General features: G+C 32.3%; 2 protein-coding genes across 4 annotated transcripts in view; both read right to left on the reverse strand.

Moving 5' to 3' along the window:
* LOC145312073 (CDK5 and ABL1 enzyme substrate 2) overlaps positions 1 to 7,943 on the reverse strand; it is a 29,612-nt gene extending 21,669 nt beyond the window's left edge. For all 3 annotated transcript variants that reach the window (XM_080151210.1, XM_080151219.1, XM_080151225.1), the window contains exons 1-7: positions 7,818 to 7,943; positions 7,098 to 7,167; positions 2,984 to 3,059; positions 2,427 to 2,527; positions 1,941 to 2,019; positions 675 to 801; positions 221 to 357 (exon numbers count right to left, since the gene is read on the reverse strand). In XM_080151210.1, coding sequence (XP_080007336.1) covers positions 221 to 357; positions 675 to 801; positions 1,941 to 2,019; positions 2,427 to 2,527; positions 2,984 to 3,059; positions 7,098 to 7,167; positions 7,818 to 7,913 — 686 coding nt within the window. In that variant the 5' untranslated portion in view covers positions 7,914 to 7,943. The remainder of the gene's footprint in view (positions 1 to 220; positions 358 to 674; positions 802 to 1,940; positions 2,020 to 2,426; positions 2,528 to 2,983; positions 3,060 to 7,097; positions 7,168 to 7,817) is intronic.
* LOC145312160 (centrosomal protein of 41 kDa-like) lies at positions 7,913 to 18,301 on the reverse strand. The gene is made up of 10 exons (XM_080151341.1): positions 18,135 to 18,301; positions 17,815 to 17,880; positions 17,316 to 17,428; positions 16,893 to 17,006; positions 16,198 to 16,278; positions 15,718 to 15,859; positions 11,595 to 11,699; positions 10,914 to 11,018; positions 10,350 to 10,433; positions 7,913 to 9,745 (listed from the first exon to the last, which is right to left on the reverse strand). Exons 1-10 carry the CDS (start codon positions 18,248 to 18,250, stop codon positions 9,517 to 9,519), a joined length of 1,155 nt encoding a protein of 384 aa, XP_080007467.1. The 5' UTR covers positions 18,251 to 18,301; the 3' UTR covers positions 7,913 to 9,516.

Raw genomic sequence — 18,301 nt, forward strand, 5'->3', positions numbered from 1 at the left:
AGAAAAATATGTGAGAGTGGTAGAAAAAATGAGTAAATTAAGAGTACTGAAACCATTTACCCATTCCACGGACCCCCTCCCCCCAGGAGGGGGTCCTTAGGGAAAAAACTAGGGGAAGAAGGGGGGTAAATTAATTATTTTGCAGCTGGGGAAAAACTGAATCTTATGCAAAATAAAAACCACTTAAAAAATACAAAAAAAATGAATTATAGGTATTCACCTGTTTGATCTATGTTGAACTTTCTGGTATGGAATAGTGCTGAATATGGCAAATGGAACATATTTAGCAGACACAAGGACAAGCCTGTCCTCACCAAAGTTCCTCCGATCCTCTCCTCCACTCAAGAATTTTACTTCCTACAAAAAAGATGTTATAATTGACTAGGAAGAGAAGGTGATAAAATCTTAGACTTTTAAAACTTAAATCCATTACAAAAACGAAATATGAAATTAGAATATGACAAGATTACTTTTCATGAAAAATTATGTCTTTCTTTAATGAAAAAAGATAAATATCCTCTGAAATTATTTTCTGATAGTTTAAAGGAAAACAAATCGAAGCATGATAAAAAAACTGAAAAAAAGATGTGGAGGGAGGCTAAGTTTTATAAAACACACTTTTTTTTTGAGCTCTCTTTAAAACATTTTAATATCAAAATATTTTTAACTGTCACCTTTATGCTTGAAGCATCATGACTGACTTCAGACACATTGCCAGACAACTTCCTGGCCTTAGTAACTCCGGGTGTAACAACCTCATGGTGGGGGGTATAGATTCCAGGTAGACTTTCTATACTGTCCCTAAATATTAATAGTAACTTCAGGTGTAACAACTTCATTGTGGGGGGTATAGATTCCAGGTAGACTTTCTATACTGTCCCTAAATATTAATAGTAACTTCAGGTGTAACAACTTCATGGTGGGGGGTATAGATTCCAGGTAGACTTTCTATACTGTCCCTAAAAATTAATAGTAACTCCAGGTGTAACAACTTCATGGTGGGGGGTAAATATAGATTCCAGGTAAACTTTCTATACTGTCCCTAAATATTAATAGTAACTCCAGGTGTAACAACTTCATGGTGGGGGGTAAATATAGATTCCAGGTAAACTTTCTATACTGTCCCTAAATATTAATAGTAACTCCAGGTGTAACAACTTCATGGTGGGGGGTATAGATTCCAGGTAAACTTTCTATACTGTCCCTAAATATTAATAGTAACTCCAGGTGTAACAACTTCATGGTAGGGGGTATAGGTTCCAGGTAGACTTTCTATACTGTCCCTAAATATTAATAGTAACTCCAGGTGTAACAACTTCATGGTGGGGGGTATAGATTCCAGGTAGACTTTCTATACTGTCCCTAAATATTAATAGTAACTCCGGGTGTAACAACTGCATGGTGGGGGGTATAAATTCCAGGTAAACTTTCTATACTGTCCCTAAACATTATTAATAGTAACTCCAGGTGTAACAACTTCATGGTGGGGGGTATAAATTCCAGGTAAACTTTCTATACTGTCCCTAAAGATATGAATCCTATTATATACAGTAGTAAAGTTTTTTGTTTATCAATTTGTAAAGTCGCGGTGTTGACCAAGATTCGAGTCCATCCCCTATTCAACAACTAGCGGATAAGCTGCATGTACCCCTATGTTGCGGATTAATGGAATAAATAAATAACAATCGAGGTAAATAGATAGTTAGTTAACAGATATTGAAATAATAAAGTAAATGAATAGAGGGGACACGAGCTATGTCCTTGGGTTCAGAACCCTGTGTTTCAATTGGGTCTTTGAATATCAAGCGTCGGAAATATTAACACAAAAGAGCATAAATCATTAATCTAGCAGACAAAAAAAAAGTTTCCACCGCTTAGGCCTGGTAGTTGTCTGGGTAATACGTCTATACTTTTACATCTCTTGTTAGAATGTTGACTACCTGTTACTTTTAGCTTCTCTAATACCATCTTCACTCCATTGTGTTGTATAGTTTAACCTTCTTCGAGTACACGATTTATCTAGGTATATTATCATTTTTTAAAAAGATTCTTGGGTTAATTTTTTTATTCTTTTACTTATTTCTCTGCTTTCCCCTGTCGTTTAACAGGGATTTAAAGGGATAAGACAATGGCCGTTAAAATGATATTCATCCCATATGATAATACACAAAATAACCCTTTCTTTAGATTACAATCGGTGGTTAAAATGTTTGGAACCTCAACTTATTGAACCAACCAATTAAAATTTAATAGTCTCCTAAGTTGTTGAGCCAACAAATAAGAAAACGTTATAATACAACTTTGGGGACTAGAGCAAAAAACAGTCCAATGTCCCCTCCCTCCCTGACTATAAAAAAATTCCGAAAAATATTGGATGGTTTTTTAATACAAAACAATAGGTATATTTTTAAATACATATGACTGACCTCCATCAATGCTCTGATTAGCTTTGTATGATTGTTTATAAAGATGGGGGACAGGACTTCTTTCTTTACCCTCACCATCTTGACCTCGTTTTACTACACTTCTACAATTAAAAACAAGTATATCTATCTATCTATCATCATATACCTAATAATAAGATTAACCAGCAAAGGTCAAAACAAAAACATTAACACTTGTTGAGAATCTGAAGTTAAAAGGCAGAATATTTATTTAAACAAAATTAAAAGAATATACTATGATTTCTAAGACTTTTTTATGGAGATGGTTCGCTTTTTTAGTAGGAATACGTTATTGTCCTAGGAATTATTATTTGAAAAATAAGATGTAAAGGATATTTATATCAGAAAAATATTGTTGTCAAAAAAGCTTAAATAATAATGTTTTAAATGGATGTATGGACTTACTAAATTGTACCAAACTGTTACAGGAATCACTATGAAAAGTACAAATCTAATAGCCCACCCACGGATGTACGAACCGACCCTGGCATTAGAAAAGATTTGCTATGAAAATGAATTGATAAAAACTAAAATGTCACCTTATTGGTAGATCTGGAGATATTTCAATATTAAAATTTCCCTTCTTTCTGTATAACTTTCTTCTGCATGAATTTGCCTGGTCAAAATAAAACATTGGATCCTATTTTAGTAGAAGCGTTGCTTTAATACTCAAAGATATTGACATTTTCATAAACTTATCTGAAGCTTTTTTTATACAGCATGACCCTCAAAAAAGTATTTTTAAGCATCTGCAGCCCTTATTTCTCAATGAATTAAAAAAAAAATGCATATGTCCTTGTTCTCCATAGTATTCCACATAAGTAGATATAAAAATATTTTTTTTACCTCCATTAACACCGGAGATTTTTAGAGCTAAAGTTTTGAAAAAGTGACTGAGAAAAAGAATTTTTTATTTGTTTCTTTTATTTTTTGGATGGTTATATTATGTTTTTCTGGCAACTGAATAATGAGACACAAAGAAAAACAAGTTAACTAATTACAGACTGGCCAGCCAATTTTGAAAATAAAAAACGTACAAAACGTACACAAAAAAAATACGTTACGTACATAAAAAAAGTAAAAAAACGTACAAAACGTACATTCCTAATAAAAATGATGTTTATATTTTCCTAGTTACCTATTATCAAAACATTTAAGTCTACTAGCAGAGACACTATAACGGACCATAGCGGACTGACAGATACAAGATATCCTATTACTTTTTTAAAAAGAACTAGCGCCTACGCTCCTAAAGACCTCTAGGGGCACTTGAGAAGGGGAGGGTTGAATTCAATAACCCAATTTTTTTATTTTAGATTTAAAAAGAAAAAGTAAAAAACATGGATAAACAACATACATAAGTAGCGAAGCTCTAAAGTTTTATATAGACATCTGGAAAAATTTAACTATGTATAAAAAAATCAGTGAGCAATTAAAGTTCTTTTTGGGGGGAATGAGGTAATTTTTTTATAAAGTCGATTTCTCTTGGAAAGGTGGATGGTGATACTCTTCCCCAAAATAGTTATAAAACTTCCAAGAACCTATGAGAAACTATCCTGTTAAGGAGAACCATATTGGTTCAGCGGTTAGCGAGATCCTTTGGTACAAATAAACAGACATCCTGTTATCTATAATACAAAGTAGAACGATGTCTGTCCGTCTGTCCCTTAAGATCTCGGTAACCACTGAACCGATTGGATTCTACTCTTCAGGGTATATACCTATTGGTCCTGTGGTGGTTTTATGCTATTTTTTAAACAAGGATGACAACATCCATAAGTAGCGAAGCTCAAAAACTATAAATAGACAACTGGAAACGATCTATAGAGTATGTAATAAAAAACTTCAATAACAAAAATCACGAAACCTTTTAAAATGTATATTGTATAATGTTTTTTTGAAGCATTAAGCTAATAAGAAAAAACGTTAAAATCTAAAATTCGATTTAGCACCCCAAAAAAAGTAAGTCTTAAAAAAACTTGGTCAAAATATTAAGAATGTTGACTTAATTAATCACTAAAAAATCCAACCGTTTATCTTGAACAGGAGTTGAGAAAATCACAAAAACTTGAAAAACTAGGAATCGATCTAGCACCCTAACCAATAAAGGTATCTTAATAAAAATAGGTGGAATTATGTATAAAGTAAACTTGTTCAATCCCTGAAATTTCAACTGTCTATCTTGTATAGGGATTGAAAAAATCATGAAAACTTAAAAATCTAGGAATCGATCTAGCACCCCAAACAATAAAGGCATCTAAATAAAGATTAATCGAAATATGTAAAATCTAAATTTATTCAATCCCTGAAAATTCCAGCCATTTATCTTGAACAGGAATCGAGAAAATTACAAAAACGTAAAAATCTAGGAATCGATCTAGCACCCAAATTAACAGACAGACGGACAAAACAATGTATAGATTAGATGGGCATATGTCATATGAATCTTCACTAAAAATTTCAGCTGTCTATCTTGAATAGGAGCCGAGAAAATCACGTTTCCCCCATAGCGTTACGGACGGACTGACTGACTGACGGACATAGTGAATTATAGAGTAGCTTCGCTACTAAAAAAATCAACCCCCCATTTCTTTTTTTTTTTTTTAGGAGATATCCTTGGTCCTTTTTTTTGTAAGAGATATCCTTAGTCCTTTGTAGAAGATTTCCTTTGTGGAGTAATAGGATAAGATCTTGGTAATAGCTGAACAGATTCGGTTCTACTCTTTAGGGAATATATCTACTGGTCCTGTGGTGGCTTTAGGCTATTTTCTTGGAGTGTGGAAAACCCAACCCCCCAAGAAAACAACCACCCCTTAATTTATTTTTGTAAACTAATGCAAATAAGCTGGGTGTGGCCTAAATGAAAAAAATCATCACAATATCTTTTTTTCGTTTTTTTTTACTGATTACGAACAAACGATCCTATAAAGGAGGGAACGAATCCTCTAGAGGATAGGGGCGAAGCCGCTAATCCTAGTAGTAAGTAAAAAGCTTTAAGTGTCCCACCCCCCAAGAAAATAGCTTAAAAATATTCCCTTAAGAGTAGAACCTAATAGGTTCAGTGGTTACTGAGATCTTAAGCTTCTAAAAGACAGACGGACAAACAGACAGACAGACATCATTCTACTTTGTATTATAGATAATATACTATTTTCGTAATACTTTTTTTACAAATACAAATACATATACAAATACTTATATACTTATATTTGATTCTTATTCTTTAAAACTGAAGATACCAAAAAATAAGACTTCTTAATCCTAAACTGAACACCATATGATATCTCGGAAAATTTACCTAAGTAGATATATAAAGAATTTGAAAAAAATTATTGTAAAATCTATTACAGGTTAGTTGCACAAAGTGCATTTAGACTTGAAATTAGTCAACTGCATATAATTTTCTGTTCAATTCTTTAAACTATATCTATAAAACATATATTTCAAATCCATAAATTTAAACTATAAGTTCTAAAAACATACATATATCACATATTTTACCTACATATTTTTGTTCTATGAATTTATTTTTTATAATACACCTAAAGTTTTTGTTAAAATTTTCGTACAAAACATACAAATTACTTTTCTGCTAATATTTGATTCTTATTATTTTAAAAAAAACGTAAAACGTACAAAAATACAAATTTCAAAATACGTTACGTACACATATCAAAATAACGTCCAGAACGTACACAGATTCGATGCGTAACGTACAAAACGTACACTCTGGCCAGTCTGTAATTATTTCTTTTTTATTCCACCAAAAAATATAAATTTTTAATGACAAAAAATACTACTGAATGAATTGATAATTTGCAAATTTTAGGTTATTTATTAACCCTTATTTGAGAAAAGGATTAATTTTGACAGTTGCTCCGCCTACTTTTCTGACATCTCAATAATTTAATAGGGGGTTAATTAAGCTTTTTAGAAAAAAAAATCATTATGTTTTAATTTTATTTTCTTCATAACTTTTTTGTTATTAAAGTTAGGATTGTGAAACAAAAACAATTTTCCTGCTATATTCATAAAGATTTATTTAGTTTTTTAATCTTAAAAAATTTTGCCTAATAAGTAAGTTTTTCAAAATATCATTAAACTAAAAAGACTCAAAAAATATGTGTAAAAAAATGCTTTTTACTCAAAAACTAAATTTTTTATTTCATTTTTGTATAAAGTTTCTGCTAGTAACAAAAATAAAAGGATTTCTACCTTAATTTTGCAAAAAAAAGGCGTTTCATGTTAAAAGTTACTTTTTCCTCAGTCACTTTTTCAAAACTTTAGCTCTAAAAATCTCCGGTGTTAATAGAGGTAAAAAAAATATTTTTATATCTACTTATGTGGAATACTATGGAGAACAAGGACATATGCATTTTTTTATAATTCATTGAGAAATAAGGGCTGCAGATGCTTAAAAATACTTTTTTGAGGGTCATGCTGTATATTACTGCACTGCAGAATGATTTGCCACTAATATCTTACTAAACTTTTTTTTTCCTTTGTACATAATTGTCCTTGCGGATTTCACAATACCCCAAAACTGCTTATTTTAGTAATTCAGTTCCTTGAACACACTGGCCCCCTAAAGATTCTTATTTCGCTGGTTGGATAAAAATTATAAATATTAATGGTTTTTGATCCATTGTCTTCCCTGATAATCTTTAAGCACTCTAGTTCCTCTTAGACATTTGTAACCAGGAGGATTGGACTCGCCCTCTACCTAAAACATATTCTGGTGTGGAAATGTATAGAGAACAAAGACATATGCACCTTTTCATAATTCACTTAGAAATATGAGCTGCAAACTCTAAAAAATACTTTTTTGTGGGTCTTACTGTATTTGACTAAGCCTACTGAAAAAAAATCTTTAATTTAAGTCAAAAGACATCAATCTGTGTAAATGTTTCCTAAAATCTCACAGACAGTCAAGTCTCTATTTTAAAATTTTGTAACAAAGTAAATTTAGGATACTGAGTTAGGTTAATGGAATACAAATAATGGAAATGAAGGGATAAAATGTAGGTCATTATATTTTTATATATTATCATAAATCCTAATAATAAAGTAACAAGTATCTGTCTGTCTGTCTTTACAACCGAAGGATCTCGCTAACCGCTGTACCGATATGGTTCTCCTTTACAGGTTAGCTTCTCATAGGTCCTGGTAAGGTTAATAAGTATTTTGGTAGAGGGTACCAACACTGCCTTCAATGAAATCGCCCATATAAAAAAAATGACACATTTAAAAAAATTAATATTTAATAAAAAATAAAATTTGAATTGGGGGGGGGGGGGGGGGGGGCGGTCAACTTGATAACTCTTGGGGAGGTATTTAATAAACAAGAACAAAAGTAAGTCGAAGGTAGCTTACCTGTATGTTACTCAGAAAAGAAATGGCCGCAATCTTCCTCCTGTCCAAATCTAATTTATTCCGCCGGTTAATAAATTGGGAGGATCCATTATTCATCTGCAAAAATTACCACACTTTTGTTTAAATTACAGTCAAAACTTGGTGAAAAATAGTCTATTTTTATTTCTATTGGTTAAGAGGTCAATTGATTTTCTTTCAGAAATATTTGCTTTGAAATTTTAAATTAATAGGACATTTTAAATGGAATTATAAAATAGAATAGGGATAGGTAAATGGAAGTGAAAATTATCCTCCTTTGACCTATTCCTATCTTTAAAACTATTCTGTATGTGGTGGTTTCCTTAGAATTAATTTTGATTGACTAATTTACGAGTTCTACAAAATACTAACAAAAGTTAACGAGGGATAAACATTTTCATCACAACATGTGCCAAAATTCAAAATAAGTTATTAATCGCATCGTATTATAGACAGCGTTCCGCGGATATTAAAATAAAAACAATAAAATTAAAACCAGTTTTGTTAATCCCGAGGGGCCGAAGGCCTAGGCTAACAAAATTAATTTAATGATTTTTATTTTAATATTCGTGAAAAATTGTCTGTAATACAATGCTATACATGATTTTCCAGTATGGCCGAGAACCGGTTCGAAGCCATAATGGAAATAATCTTGCCAAAAAAGTATACACACCTACTTATCTTGTATTATTTATTTTTTTTTTATTATATTTTCTATTATTATTGGCACACAATGTTTGAAATAGTCTTCCCAATTAATACAATTTAATATCAATTTTGAGTATTCATATTATGTTTTTTGAATTGTCTTTGACTAACTAAGGCAAGAAATGGACGGAAAATATGTACAATCACAATATTCTTATTTTATTCTAAGATAACAAAATCTAATTTCATTGTTAACGGGGCGTGGGGAGATGGAAGTTAATAATCTATACGACAATAAATCATTTTAATGAGAAAAATACTAAAGAACAGTTGCCACCTCCCTGATTTTTGGATAGAGAATTTTTCCCTAAATACATATTAACATAGTAAATATTTTATAATTCTTCATTAACTAAATGATTCGTGTTTAACTACCTATACAATTTCTGAATAAAATTAACAGAGTTACGCAGTTTTTCAAAAACAAAAAAAAAAACGTTACATTTTCAAAAATGGCGGAATGTTCACGCGGTATGAGATCAAGTATTAAATGCATAGGTCATTTAGAGCTTCTAAAAGTTTTTTTAATGGCAATTTTGAGATCATTATAGGTTTGTTATCAAACATTTATAAATTGCGTTTTCGTGAAAATTGTTTGATAAAAATCTCAATAGATATCCTATTAATCGTTTCAAATCCTTCATAAAAATTATGTTTTACTAATATTTAGAAATTTTTAAAAAATTTTAATTAAAAATTCTATAACTAGTTTAGTGCCTAAAACGGATCCAAACGTAAGAGGACGATGACTAATTGTGCACAGTTACAGTTTTTGTGCACAACTTTGTGTACAATTTTGTGCACTATTGTGTAAAAATCAATTAAAATAGATTTGAGGTATTATATTGTTATTTTTGGTATGTTAATTTAAAAAGTTGCTTTTTTTTTGTTTTGTGTCATTTAAATGCAAAAAAATACATAATTTAAAATACTACAATAACTATTTTTCTTTATGATTCTTTTTTTAATTCTCTTAAAAGAAAATACTATTTCTAGACCCACCAAGGGCCGTCGACGTCCTGATGGGAGGATCCATCCTGGAACTTGGTTTTCTGCCGGCAGATGCACCAGGAAATCCGCCAGGTAGACGGCCACCTGGCATACTGTGGCCAGGACGGTCCAGACTGACACTGCGCCGAGTTCCTGTAGGTGGAGCCATTGACCGCTGGCTTATACCTGTACCCATCCGACTCCCAGTTAACCTAGAAAAATAATAGGTATAAAATTAACATATTTTTATAAAAGTAATAAATAATAGCGTTAATATACAATATTATTTGATGATATTTCGTAAATATTGCTAAACATTTAAAAGATTTTTTCATAAAACTATGGTGAAACTTATTTTTTAGTTTATTTAACAATAATTAACAGAAACCTAGTAAATTTACAAAAATATTTAAATTTACTTGCTCTTGCCCCTTTAAATCAAATGTCGAAAACCGCACCCCTCCCCCCGCCCCCCCTCCTTCATGTGCAGTGTCCCTAGAGGCTTATGGGAGCGTAGCTAATATTTCGGGTATAGTCCCTTTAGTAACATCGCACCTTATGGGGCGATTCTTCGTGTTTTCAACAGTAGCTTTTCTCCTATTTCTAGCCCCTGCGGGGCCTATTACCTAACCCAGTGGGACAATCACCTAACCCAATATAACCTAACCTAAAATAACCTATAAAAAAAACATTTTAAAAATACGACGATTCGCCACTTATGGGGCGTTGTTACGAAAGGGACTATTCTCAATATTTCTAGTATAATAAACAAAATAAGAACAGTTTTGCTCAAAGCAGGTATACAAATAATTTTACCTGCTGTATGATCCGCGGGCAACATTTTCTTCTTTAAGCTTTTCCAAAACCATGATATCTCCTTCCTCTATACAATCAAGCTCCCTAAAATATATTTACTTTAATCAGGTTTTACGTAAAGCATAAAGGCTTGAAAACGACGAACAGAGACGAACAGGATCAGAATACTGAATAGCTTCGTTATAGAGTAGCTACAATATTACACCTACCTATCAGTGACTAAAGATTCTGGATATTTGAGTCTAGCCACCCTCAACCCACCTATGATTATAGCACTTACCTATCAGTGACTAGAGATTCTGGATATTTGAGTCTAGCCACCCTCAATCCACCTATGATTATAACACTTACCTATCAGTGACTAGAGATTCAGGATATTTGAGTCTAGCCACCCTCAATCAACCTATGATTATAACACCTACCTATCAGTGACTAAGGATTCTGGATATTTGAGTCTAGCCACCCATAACCCACCTATGATTATAACACTTACCTATCTGTGACTAGAGATTCAGGATATTTGAGTCTAGCCACCCTCAATCCACCTATGATTATAACACCTACCTATCAGTGACTAGAGATTCTGGATATTTGAGTCTAGCCACCCTCAACCCCCCGCTCAACATAAATACATTCTCATAACCACGTTGCACCAAGGTTGTCGTACATCTAAAATAATAGTTTAATGTTTTTTTTTTAAATCTGAAAATTCTTCCTTTTTCAGGAAAATGTCAATTACAATAAATAGAATATTTATAATGTAAACATAAAATAAATGTATCATAATGAGCAACTTTTTTTTGACTGGATAAAATACTTTTGTCGACTATAACAAATGCAACATAACACATCATTCAGTAAATCCGATTTTTTAAATCCTATTATATAGTAAGGTTTTTTTTGTCTGAAGAGATTGAATTTTATGATTTTATGGAAGGTTCATATAAGAATGGATTTGTAGCGGGATAAAATAACGACCCCCCCCCCCTCTCTTTCCTTGACCCAATCCACTTCAATAGTTCTGGATTAACGAACTGACCAATTAATGACAGGGGAAATAGCAACCTAAATTGACGACAATTTTTCCCCTGTCATAATATCCACGTATATTCTACATCCATACCAATCTTTACATCGAAGTTTGGTTTCAGGCTATTTTCCTTCTTTCCTTACTCTTTCGAATACATAGCTCCTATATGCTATGAGAGCAACCGCTAGTATAAGATAATATTTGGAATCACTTACTTGCTGGCAATCATTTCATCATCATCATAAACAATAATGACACAATTTTTCTTATTTTTCAGCCTCAGCATATCTGGAGTCTCATAGTCAAAAGCTCGGTTCAATCTACAAGTAAAATGTATGTGAATACAAGGAGGTAGGGGACAATGAGCTTGTTATTACACTAGTCCCCAAAGTTTTAAAATAACGTTTTTATTCGTTTGCTTAACATTTTAGGTACTTTTATCAAATTTCGATTGGTTAGTTAATTATGTTGAGAATCCAATTAAACGTTTCAATATTAATATTTTTAATATTAATCTACATTTGGAATAATTTTGTGTCTCATCATTAGGAATATACAGCATGACCCTCGAAAAAGTATTTTTAAGCATCTGCAGCCCACATTTCTCAATGAATTATCAAAAAATGTATATGTCCTTGTTCTCTGTAGATTTCCATATAAGTAGATATAAAAATATTTTTTTTACATCAATTAACAGCTGAGATTTTTAGAGCCAAAGTTTTGAAAAAGTGGCTGAGGAAAAAGTAACTTTTCAAGAAAAATGTTTTTTTAAAGTGAAATGACGTGTTTTCCTCATAATTTCAATACTTTTTATAAAACTTATATAAAGATGTTTCCAAGAAAGGGGGGGGGGGGGAAATGTGGTGACTCGTGCCACGACATACCAGCAATTTTATTTTGGGTGCTACTCCCTTAGTTTTAGAGATAATTGGGTGAAATCTTTTGGGCTGGGTCACTAATTACCCCAACTAGAGGTATCTTTCAAAAAAAACGGCGGCGGGTCCGCCGCTCCCGCCGTTCGCCGCCATTTTCCGCCGCCGCCAAAAAAATTCAGGCAATTTGGAATCATTTGAGACCATGTTATTTTTTTCAAAAATTTTTCCCCTTATAACCAACCCTGCGGGGGGACTTAGTCATTTTTTTTCAAATTCTCGTTTATCAAGGTATATCTTAAATTCAGTGCCTCTCCTAAGCTTTTAAAGATATTGAGACAAAACCTTTTGAGGTAGATCAGTAAAAAATATTTGAATAAAAAATGGCGGCGATACCGCCGCTCCCGCCGTCCACCGCCATTTTCCGCCGCCGCCGCCAAAATTTTTTTTATTGCATTTCTCGCCGAATTAGGCAATTTGGAATCATTTGAGACCATGTTATTTTTTTCAAAAATTTTTCCCCTTATAACCAACCCTGCGGGGGGACTTAGTCATTTTTTTTCAAATTCTCGTTTATCAAGGTATATCTTAAATTCAGTGCCTCTCCTAAGCTTTTAAAGATATTGAGACAAAACCTTTTGAGGTAGATCAGTAAAAAATATTTGAATAAAAAATGGCGGCGGTACCGCCGCTCCCGCCGTCCACCGCCATTTTCCGCCGCCGCCAAAATTTTTTTTATAGCATTTCTCGCCGAATTAAGCAATTTGGAATCATTTGAGACCATATTATTTTTTTCAAAAATTTTTCCCCTTACAAGCCGTCCTGTGGGCGGCGGAAAATGGCGGTGGATGGCGGGAGCGGTGGTATCGCCGCCATTTTTTATTCAAATATTTTTTTGCTGATCTACCTCAAAAGATTTTGTTTCAATATCTTTAAAAGCTTAGGAGAGGCACTGAATTTAAGATATACCTTAATAAACGATAATTTGAAAAAAATGACTTAAGTCCCCCTGCAGGGTTGGTTATAAGGGGAAAAATTTTTGAAAAAAAATAACATGGTCTCAAATGATTCCAAATTGCCTAATTCGGCGAGAAATGCAATAAAAAATTTTTTTTGGCGGCGGCGGAAAATGGCGGCGAACAGCGGGAGCGGCAGTATCGCCGCCATTTTTTATTCAAATATTTTTTTGCTGATCTACCTCAAAAGATTTTGTTTCAATATCTTTAAAAGCTTAGGAGAGGCACTGAATTTAAGATATACCTTAATAAACGATAATTTGAAAAAATGACCGAGTCCCCCTGCAGGGTTGGTTATAAGGGGAAAAATTTTTGAAAAAAATAACATGGTCTCAAATGATTCCAAATTGCCTAATTCGGCGAGAAATGCAATAAAAAAATTTTTGGCGGCGGCGGCGGAAAATGGCGGTGGACGGCGGGAGCGGCGGTACCGCCGCCATTTTTTATTCAAATATTTTTTACTGATTTACCTCAAAAGGTTTTGTCTCAATATCTTTAAAAGCTTAGGAGAGGCACTGAATTTAAGATATACCTTAATAAACGAGAATTTGAAAAAAATGACGGAGTCCCCCTGCAGGGTTGGTTATAAGGGGAAAAATTTTTGAAAAAAATAACATGGTCTCAAATGATTCCAAATTGTCTAATTCGGCGAGAAATGCAATAAAAATTTTTTTTTTGGCGGCGGCGGAAAATGGCGGCGAACGGCGGGAGCGGCGGACCCGCCGCCGTTTTTTTTGAAAGATACCTCTAGTTGGGGTAATTAGTGACCCAGCCCAAAAGATTTCACCCAATTATCTCTAAAACTAAGGGAGTAGCACCCAAAATAAAATTGCTGGTATGTCGTGGCACGAGTCACCACATTTCCCCCCCCCCCTCTTTATTTCATGCTGAAAGCACTTTTTTTACTTGCTCTAAAAGGCATTTTTAGATTAGTGTAAATTGCAAAAACACCCTTACAGAAAGAAATCCTATAAAAATAGTAGCAAATTGAAAGTTTACATAATCAGAAATCAAACACTTTTTATTTTATCAAAATAAGTTAAAAAAACAAAAAGTTACAGCTACAAACTTTTATTAAACATTTAACAATTTAAATGATTTTTATGTGTCTTAGATTAATTTGATGAGTGGGCGTGAATTTATTGGTAAAGGTGGCGCTAATCCTTCCGGAATTAGCATAAATTGGGGAGGGGTTTATTTAAGGTCATATTAATAAGTGGGAGATATTATAAGATTTGAGGGAAAATGGTTATAAGAAAAATGTATTCAGTAAAATTTGAAAAGTAGTTTTTTATATGTAAAAGTAACGTTTTTTATTGCAATAAAAAATGTATCAATTGTAAACTTGCTCTTCTTTCTTATTTGTTTTTTAACTGGTTGATAAAAAGTAATATACTAATAAAAAACTAAGAAATATTTAGCAATATCCAGTTTCTCAAGCACTTTTTCCAAACTTTGGCTTTAAAAATCTCGGCTGTTAATTGATGTAAAAAAAATATTTTGATATCCTTTGATGTAGAAAATTATAGAGAACAAGTACATATGAATCTTTTAATATTTTATTGAGAAATATAGGCTGCAGATGCTTAAAAATACTTTTTCGAGGGTCATGCTGTACATTCACCAATTTATTGGGTATTGCCTTATCCCTTTAGATCCCTGAGTATATCATTGAAAGTGAATTTCCTTTCATCAAATACAAGCGTTCTTTACGCATATTATTGTCCTTGTAAATTTACTCTGCCTAATGAGTCTACACGACAAATAACAAACAGTAAACAATAAACAAGTATTTTAAATCACAAAGACCTTAAAGGTGTATAAGGTAAACTAAAAACAAAACTAAAGCTTAAAAAGTGTGTATTAGTATTATTACGCAACTTATTTTCAATAGGGAACAAGAGCAATTATGTTCATAAGTAGCAAAGCAACACAAAATTATCAAATAATCAGCAATTTTAACATAAAAAAAGATTATTTTAAAATAATACAGGTACCTATGGTAAATTTAATCTTTAATATTTTGTGAAAATAAGAGTACTAAAAAGATTCTATGTTTGAGATATCTATAGTGTAGCTTCCCTACTAAAAAAACCGCCTTTCTTTCGCAATCTTTATTGCTAAATTCTTCGCATAAAGATATTTTTTTGCATAGGTCATAGGAACATTAGTTTGACATTAATAGGAATATAACAATAACTTTTAATAGTACAGCTTTTCTTTATCTGACTTATGTCTAACGCTAGTGGCTTCACCTCAAGAAAGGTGTGGGGGTTTCTCTCCAAATGTTTTGGGAGGGGGGGGGGGGAACTTACTCTCAAAAATATTTATCGCATCATATTATAGACAGGGTGTCGACTTCAACCCCCCCCCCCCCCATCAAGGGCACCTACAGGTCTCTTGGGGCGTAGCCACTAGTTAACAATTTAATTTAAACAAGGAAAACCAACCTCATAGAAGGATAGCTGACCGCCAGACTAATATGTGCTCTACTGTACAGGTCTTGATCTCTAACATCCAGAATGAGGAAGGGCCGCTCACGTGGAAAACATGACTTTATATCTAGCTCGGGGCTACTGTCGTCCAATTCACCTGGAACCACAAACTTGCATTATTAGGTATGTTATTAGTTGTTTTTAAGTCTGTTTAAAATAAGTTTTCGAAAACTTCTGGATTGCTATGTTTAGGTAACAATATATTATTTTAGTTAAAATCAGGAATCTACAGGGACAATTAATAGTAATAAAATCTTCACTAAAAAGTAGAATTCTCCTGACCAAATTTTTAAAATGTAATTTAAATTCTTTGTCCCGTCAGATCCCAGTTAAACGTATTGCATCAAGAACTGCCGACAAACATGCTGCTATAACCGACCCGTATATAAGCTAAAATGCAGAGTAGCTCCACTATAACTAAAATCATAAGCTTACCTATTCCTTCCGTAAGTTTTGTCACGCTCCTTGCTGAGTGACCGTAGGGAGCCGGCGATATACTGGGCTCTATAGGCTTAACCTGGTGTTATTATGAATTTTATAAATGCACAAAGATATTTCAAAATGTATCATTTTAATGTTACTATAAACTTCAACAAAGATGACAATATCCATAAGAGCAAAGCACATTAAAAATTATGGAATGGACAAACGGGACTATGTGAGTTATAGAGCAGAAGTTCAGTCCTCATATCAAATAAAAAAAGAGAGAATATGAAAAACTCAAAGAAAATCACGAAAACTATGAAAGTACTTATCACTTATGTATTTTGAAGCATGACCGACAAACAGACGAACAAACAAATGTATCTAGATTAGATGCGCATATATCTTAGGAATCTTCACTAAGCATTTCAGATGTCTATCTTTAATAACAACCGAGAAAATCACATTTCCCTCATAGCGTTACGGACGGACTGACTGACAGACAAGGTGATTTATAAAGTAGCTTCGCTACAAAAATAAAATAAATATAGTTTGTGGTAAATGAAACATTTCAGATTTTAAACTTATTGCATTGACATCAGCGATAGGCCAATAGAAGAAAAAAACATCTTTTTTCTTCAAAGTTTTATGTTTATTTGAGTTTGACGTATAAGAATGATACACAAATCTGCTTTATAAAATTCATTCCTCAAATTGACTTTTTAGCAGGTAATCAATGGTCTCATTTGGATCTTTTGTTCCGGTTCCCTCTAGCTCAAATATTTGCCGCGTTCTATTATTGGTTTTAGTTCTTCGAGTGTCTACAAAAAGTAAATCTTAAAAATTTCATTTATCTACGAAAAAACGTACATATTTCTAATAAGTAATTGACAAGTTTTGTTATTAAAGAAAGCAAAAATTGATCTATGCTAGTTAAAATTAGTCACATTTGAAAGTTATTAGATATATTAAAGAAGTGGTTTCTATGCATTACAATTTCAAAACTACATGTTCTAAAATAACTAATATTTTGCTAAAAATAATAGCTTTTTTGAAATCAACAATAATGTTTAATTTTAATTAAATTATTTACATATAACTTTTTTTAGAAGGAAAATACAAATGTTTACCTTCTTTTGGAGGCTTTACAGAATTGCTGACATGGGGTCTTGAGGATTTTAATTGGTACTCTAGTTTACTAACTTCTATTATCAAATCTACCAGATTATTTACTGTTATTCTTCTAAAAAATAAAAATATTCTTATATTTTAAATGTGCATGTCGATTACATATTATTTTAGAAGTAATCAAATTTAAAGCAACAGGATGAATGTCTGTGTGTTTCAATGAATCTCGCTAACTACTGAACCGATATGGTTCTCCTTTACAGTGTAGTTGAAAGGTTTTTATATTTTTTGAGGGAGTTGTCGAAAAAAAATTAGCCCCCAGCTCCCAAAAAAAATATTTAGAGGCGTAGCCGATAGTTATTATAAAATTGTAAGATAAAATATTGTTTTTGAGCTAACAGAAAAGTTGTTTTTTTTTCAAAATAATAATTGTTATCTAACTGTTAATATTGAATTGAAATCATTAAAACAAACACGAAACAACAGAAAAGAATAGAATACCTAAATACTTCACTATTTCTAAACTTGTATAATTCTTGAATTTCTCCTAGTTTCTCTAATTCTGTCCTAAAAAATAAAATATCCATAAAAATATGGATTCTATTGAAACTAATAAAGAAAAGTTGAGTAAAATGGTTGATTTGCAATGATACTAAAGTCAAAATATTTTTGGATACAATCCAATAATTGAAAAAGCCAATCTTACAATTACAGGTTAGACTTGTTATTTTGATTTTTCAATCATTCCGTAGCTTTTCACAAATAATTAAACTAACGGACAATCAACTCTTTAATTGCACTGCACGCCTTTTGTAGCTTACCTTATATTAGGTCCAGTTTGTACCACAGGTTCGACTCTCTGATATTTAGGGTTAGGCTTTATCTTCTTGTCTAGTGGGGATAACTTAGGCTTTGGCCTCATACGTCGCACCTCCATTGTAAATTGTAGAAAAGGTTTTCAAAATTTGTTAGAAAGACATTTTAATCT

The sequence above is a fragment of the Acartia tonsa genome, chromosome 1 (assembly GCF_053477335.1).
Source record: "Acartia tonsa isolate MP-2025a chromosome 1, ASM5347733v1, whole genome shotgun sequence".
Classification (NCBI taxonomy): Eukaryota; Metazoa; Arthropoda; class Copepoda; order Calanoida; family Acartiidae; genus Acartia; species Acartia tonsa.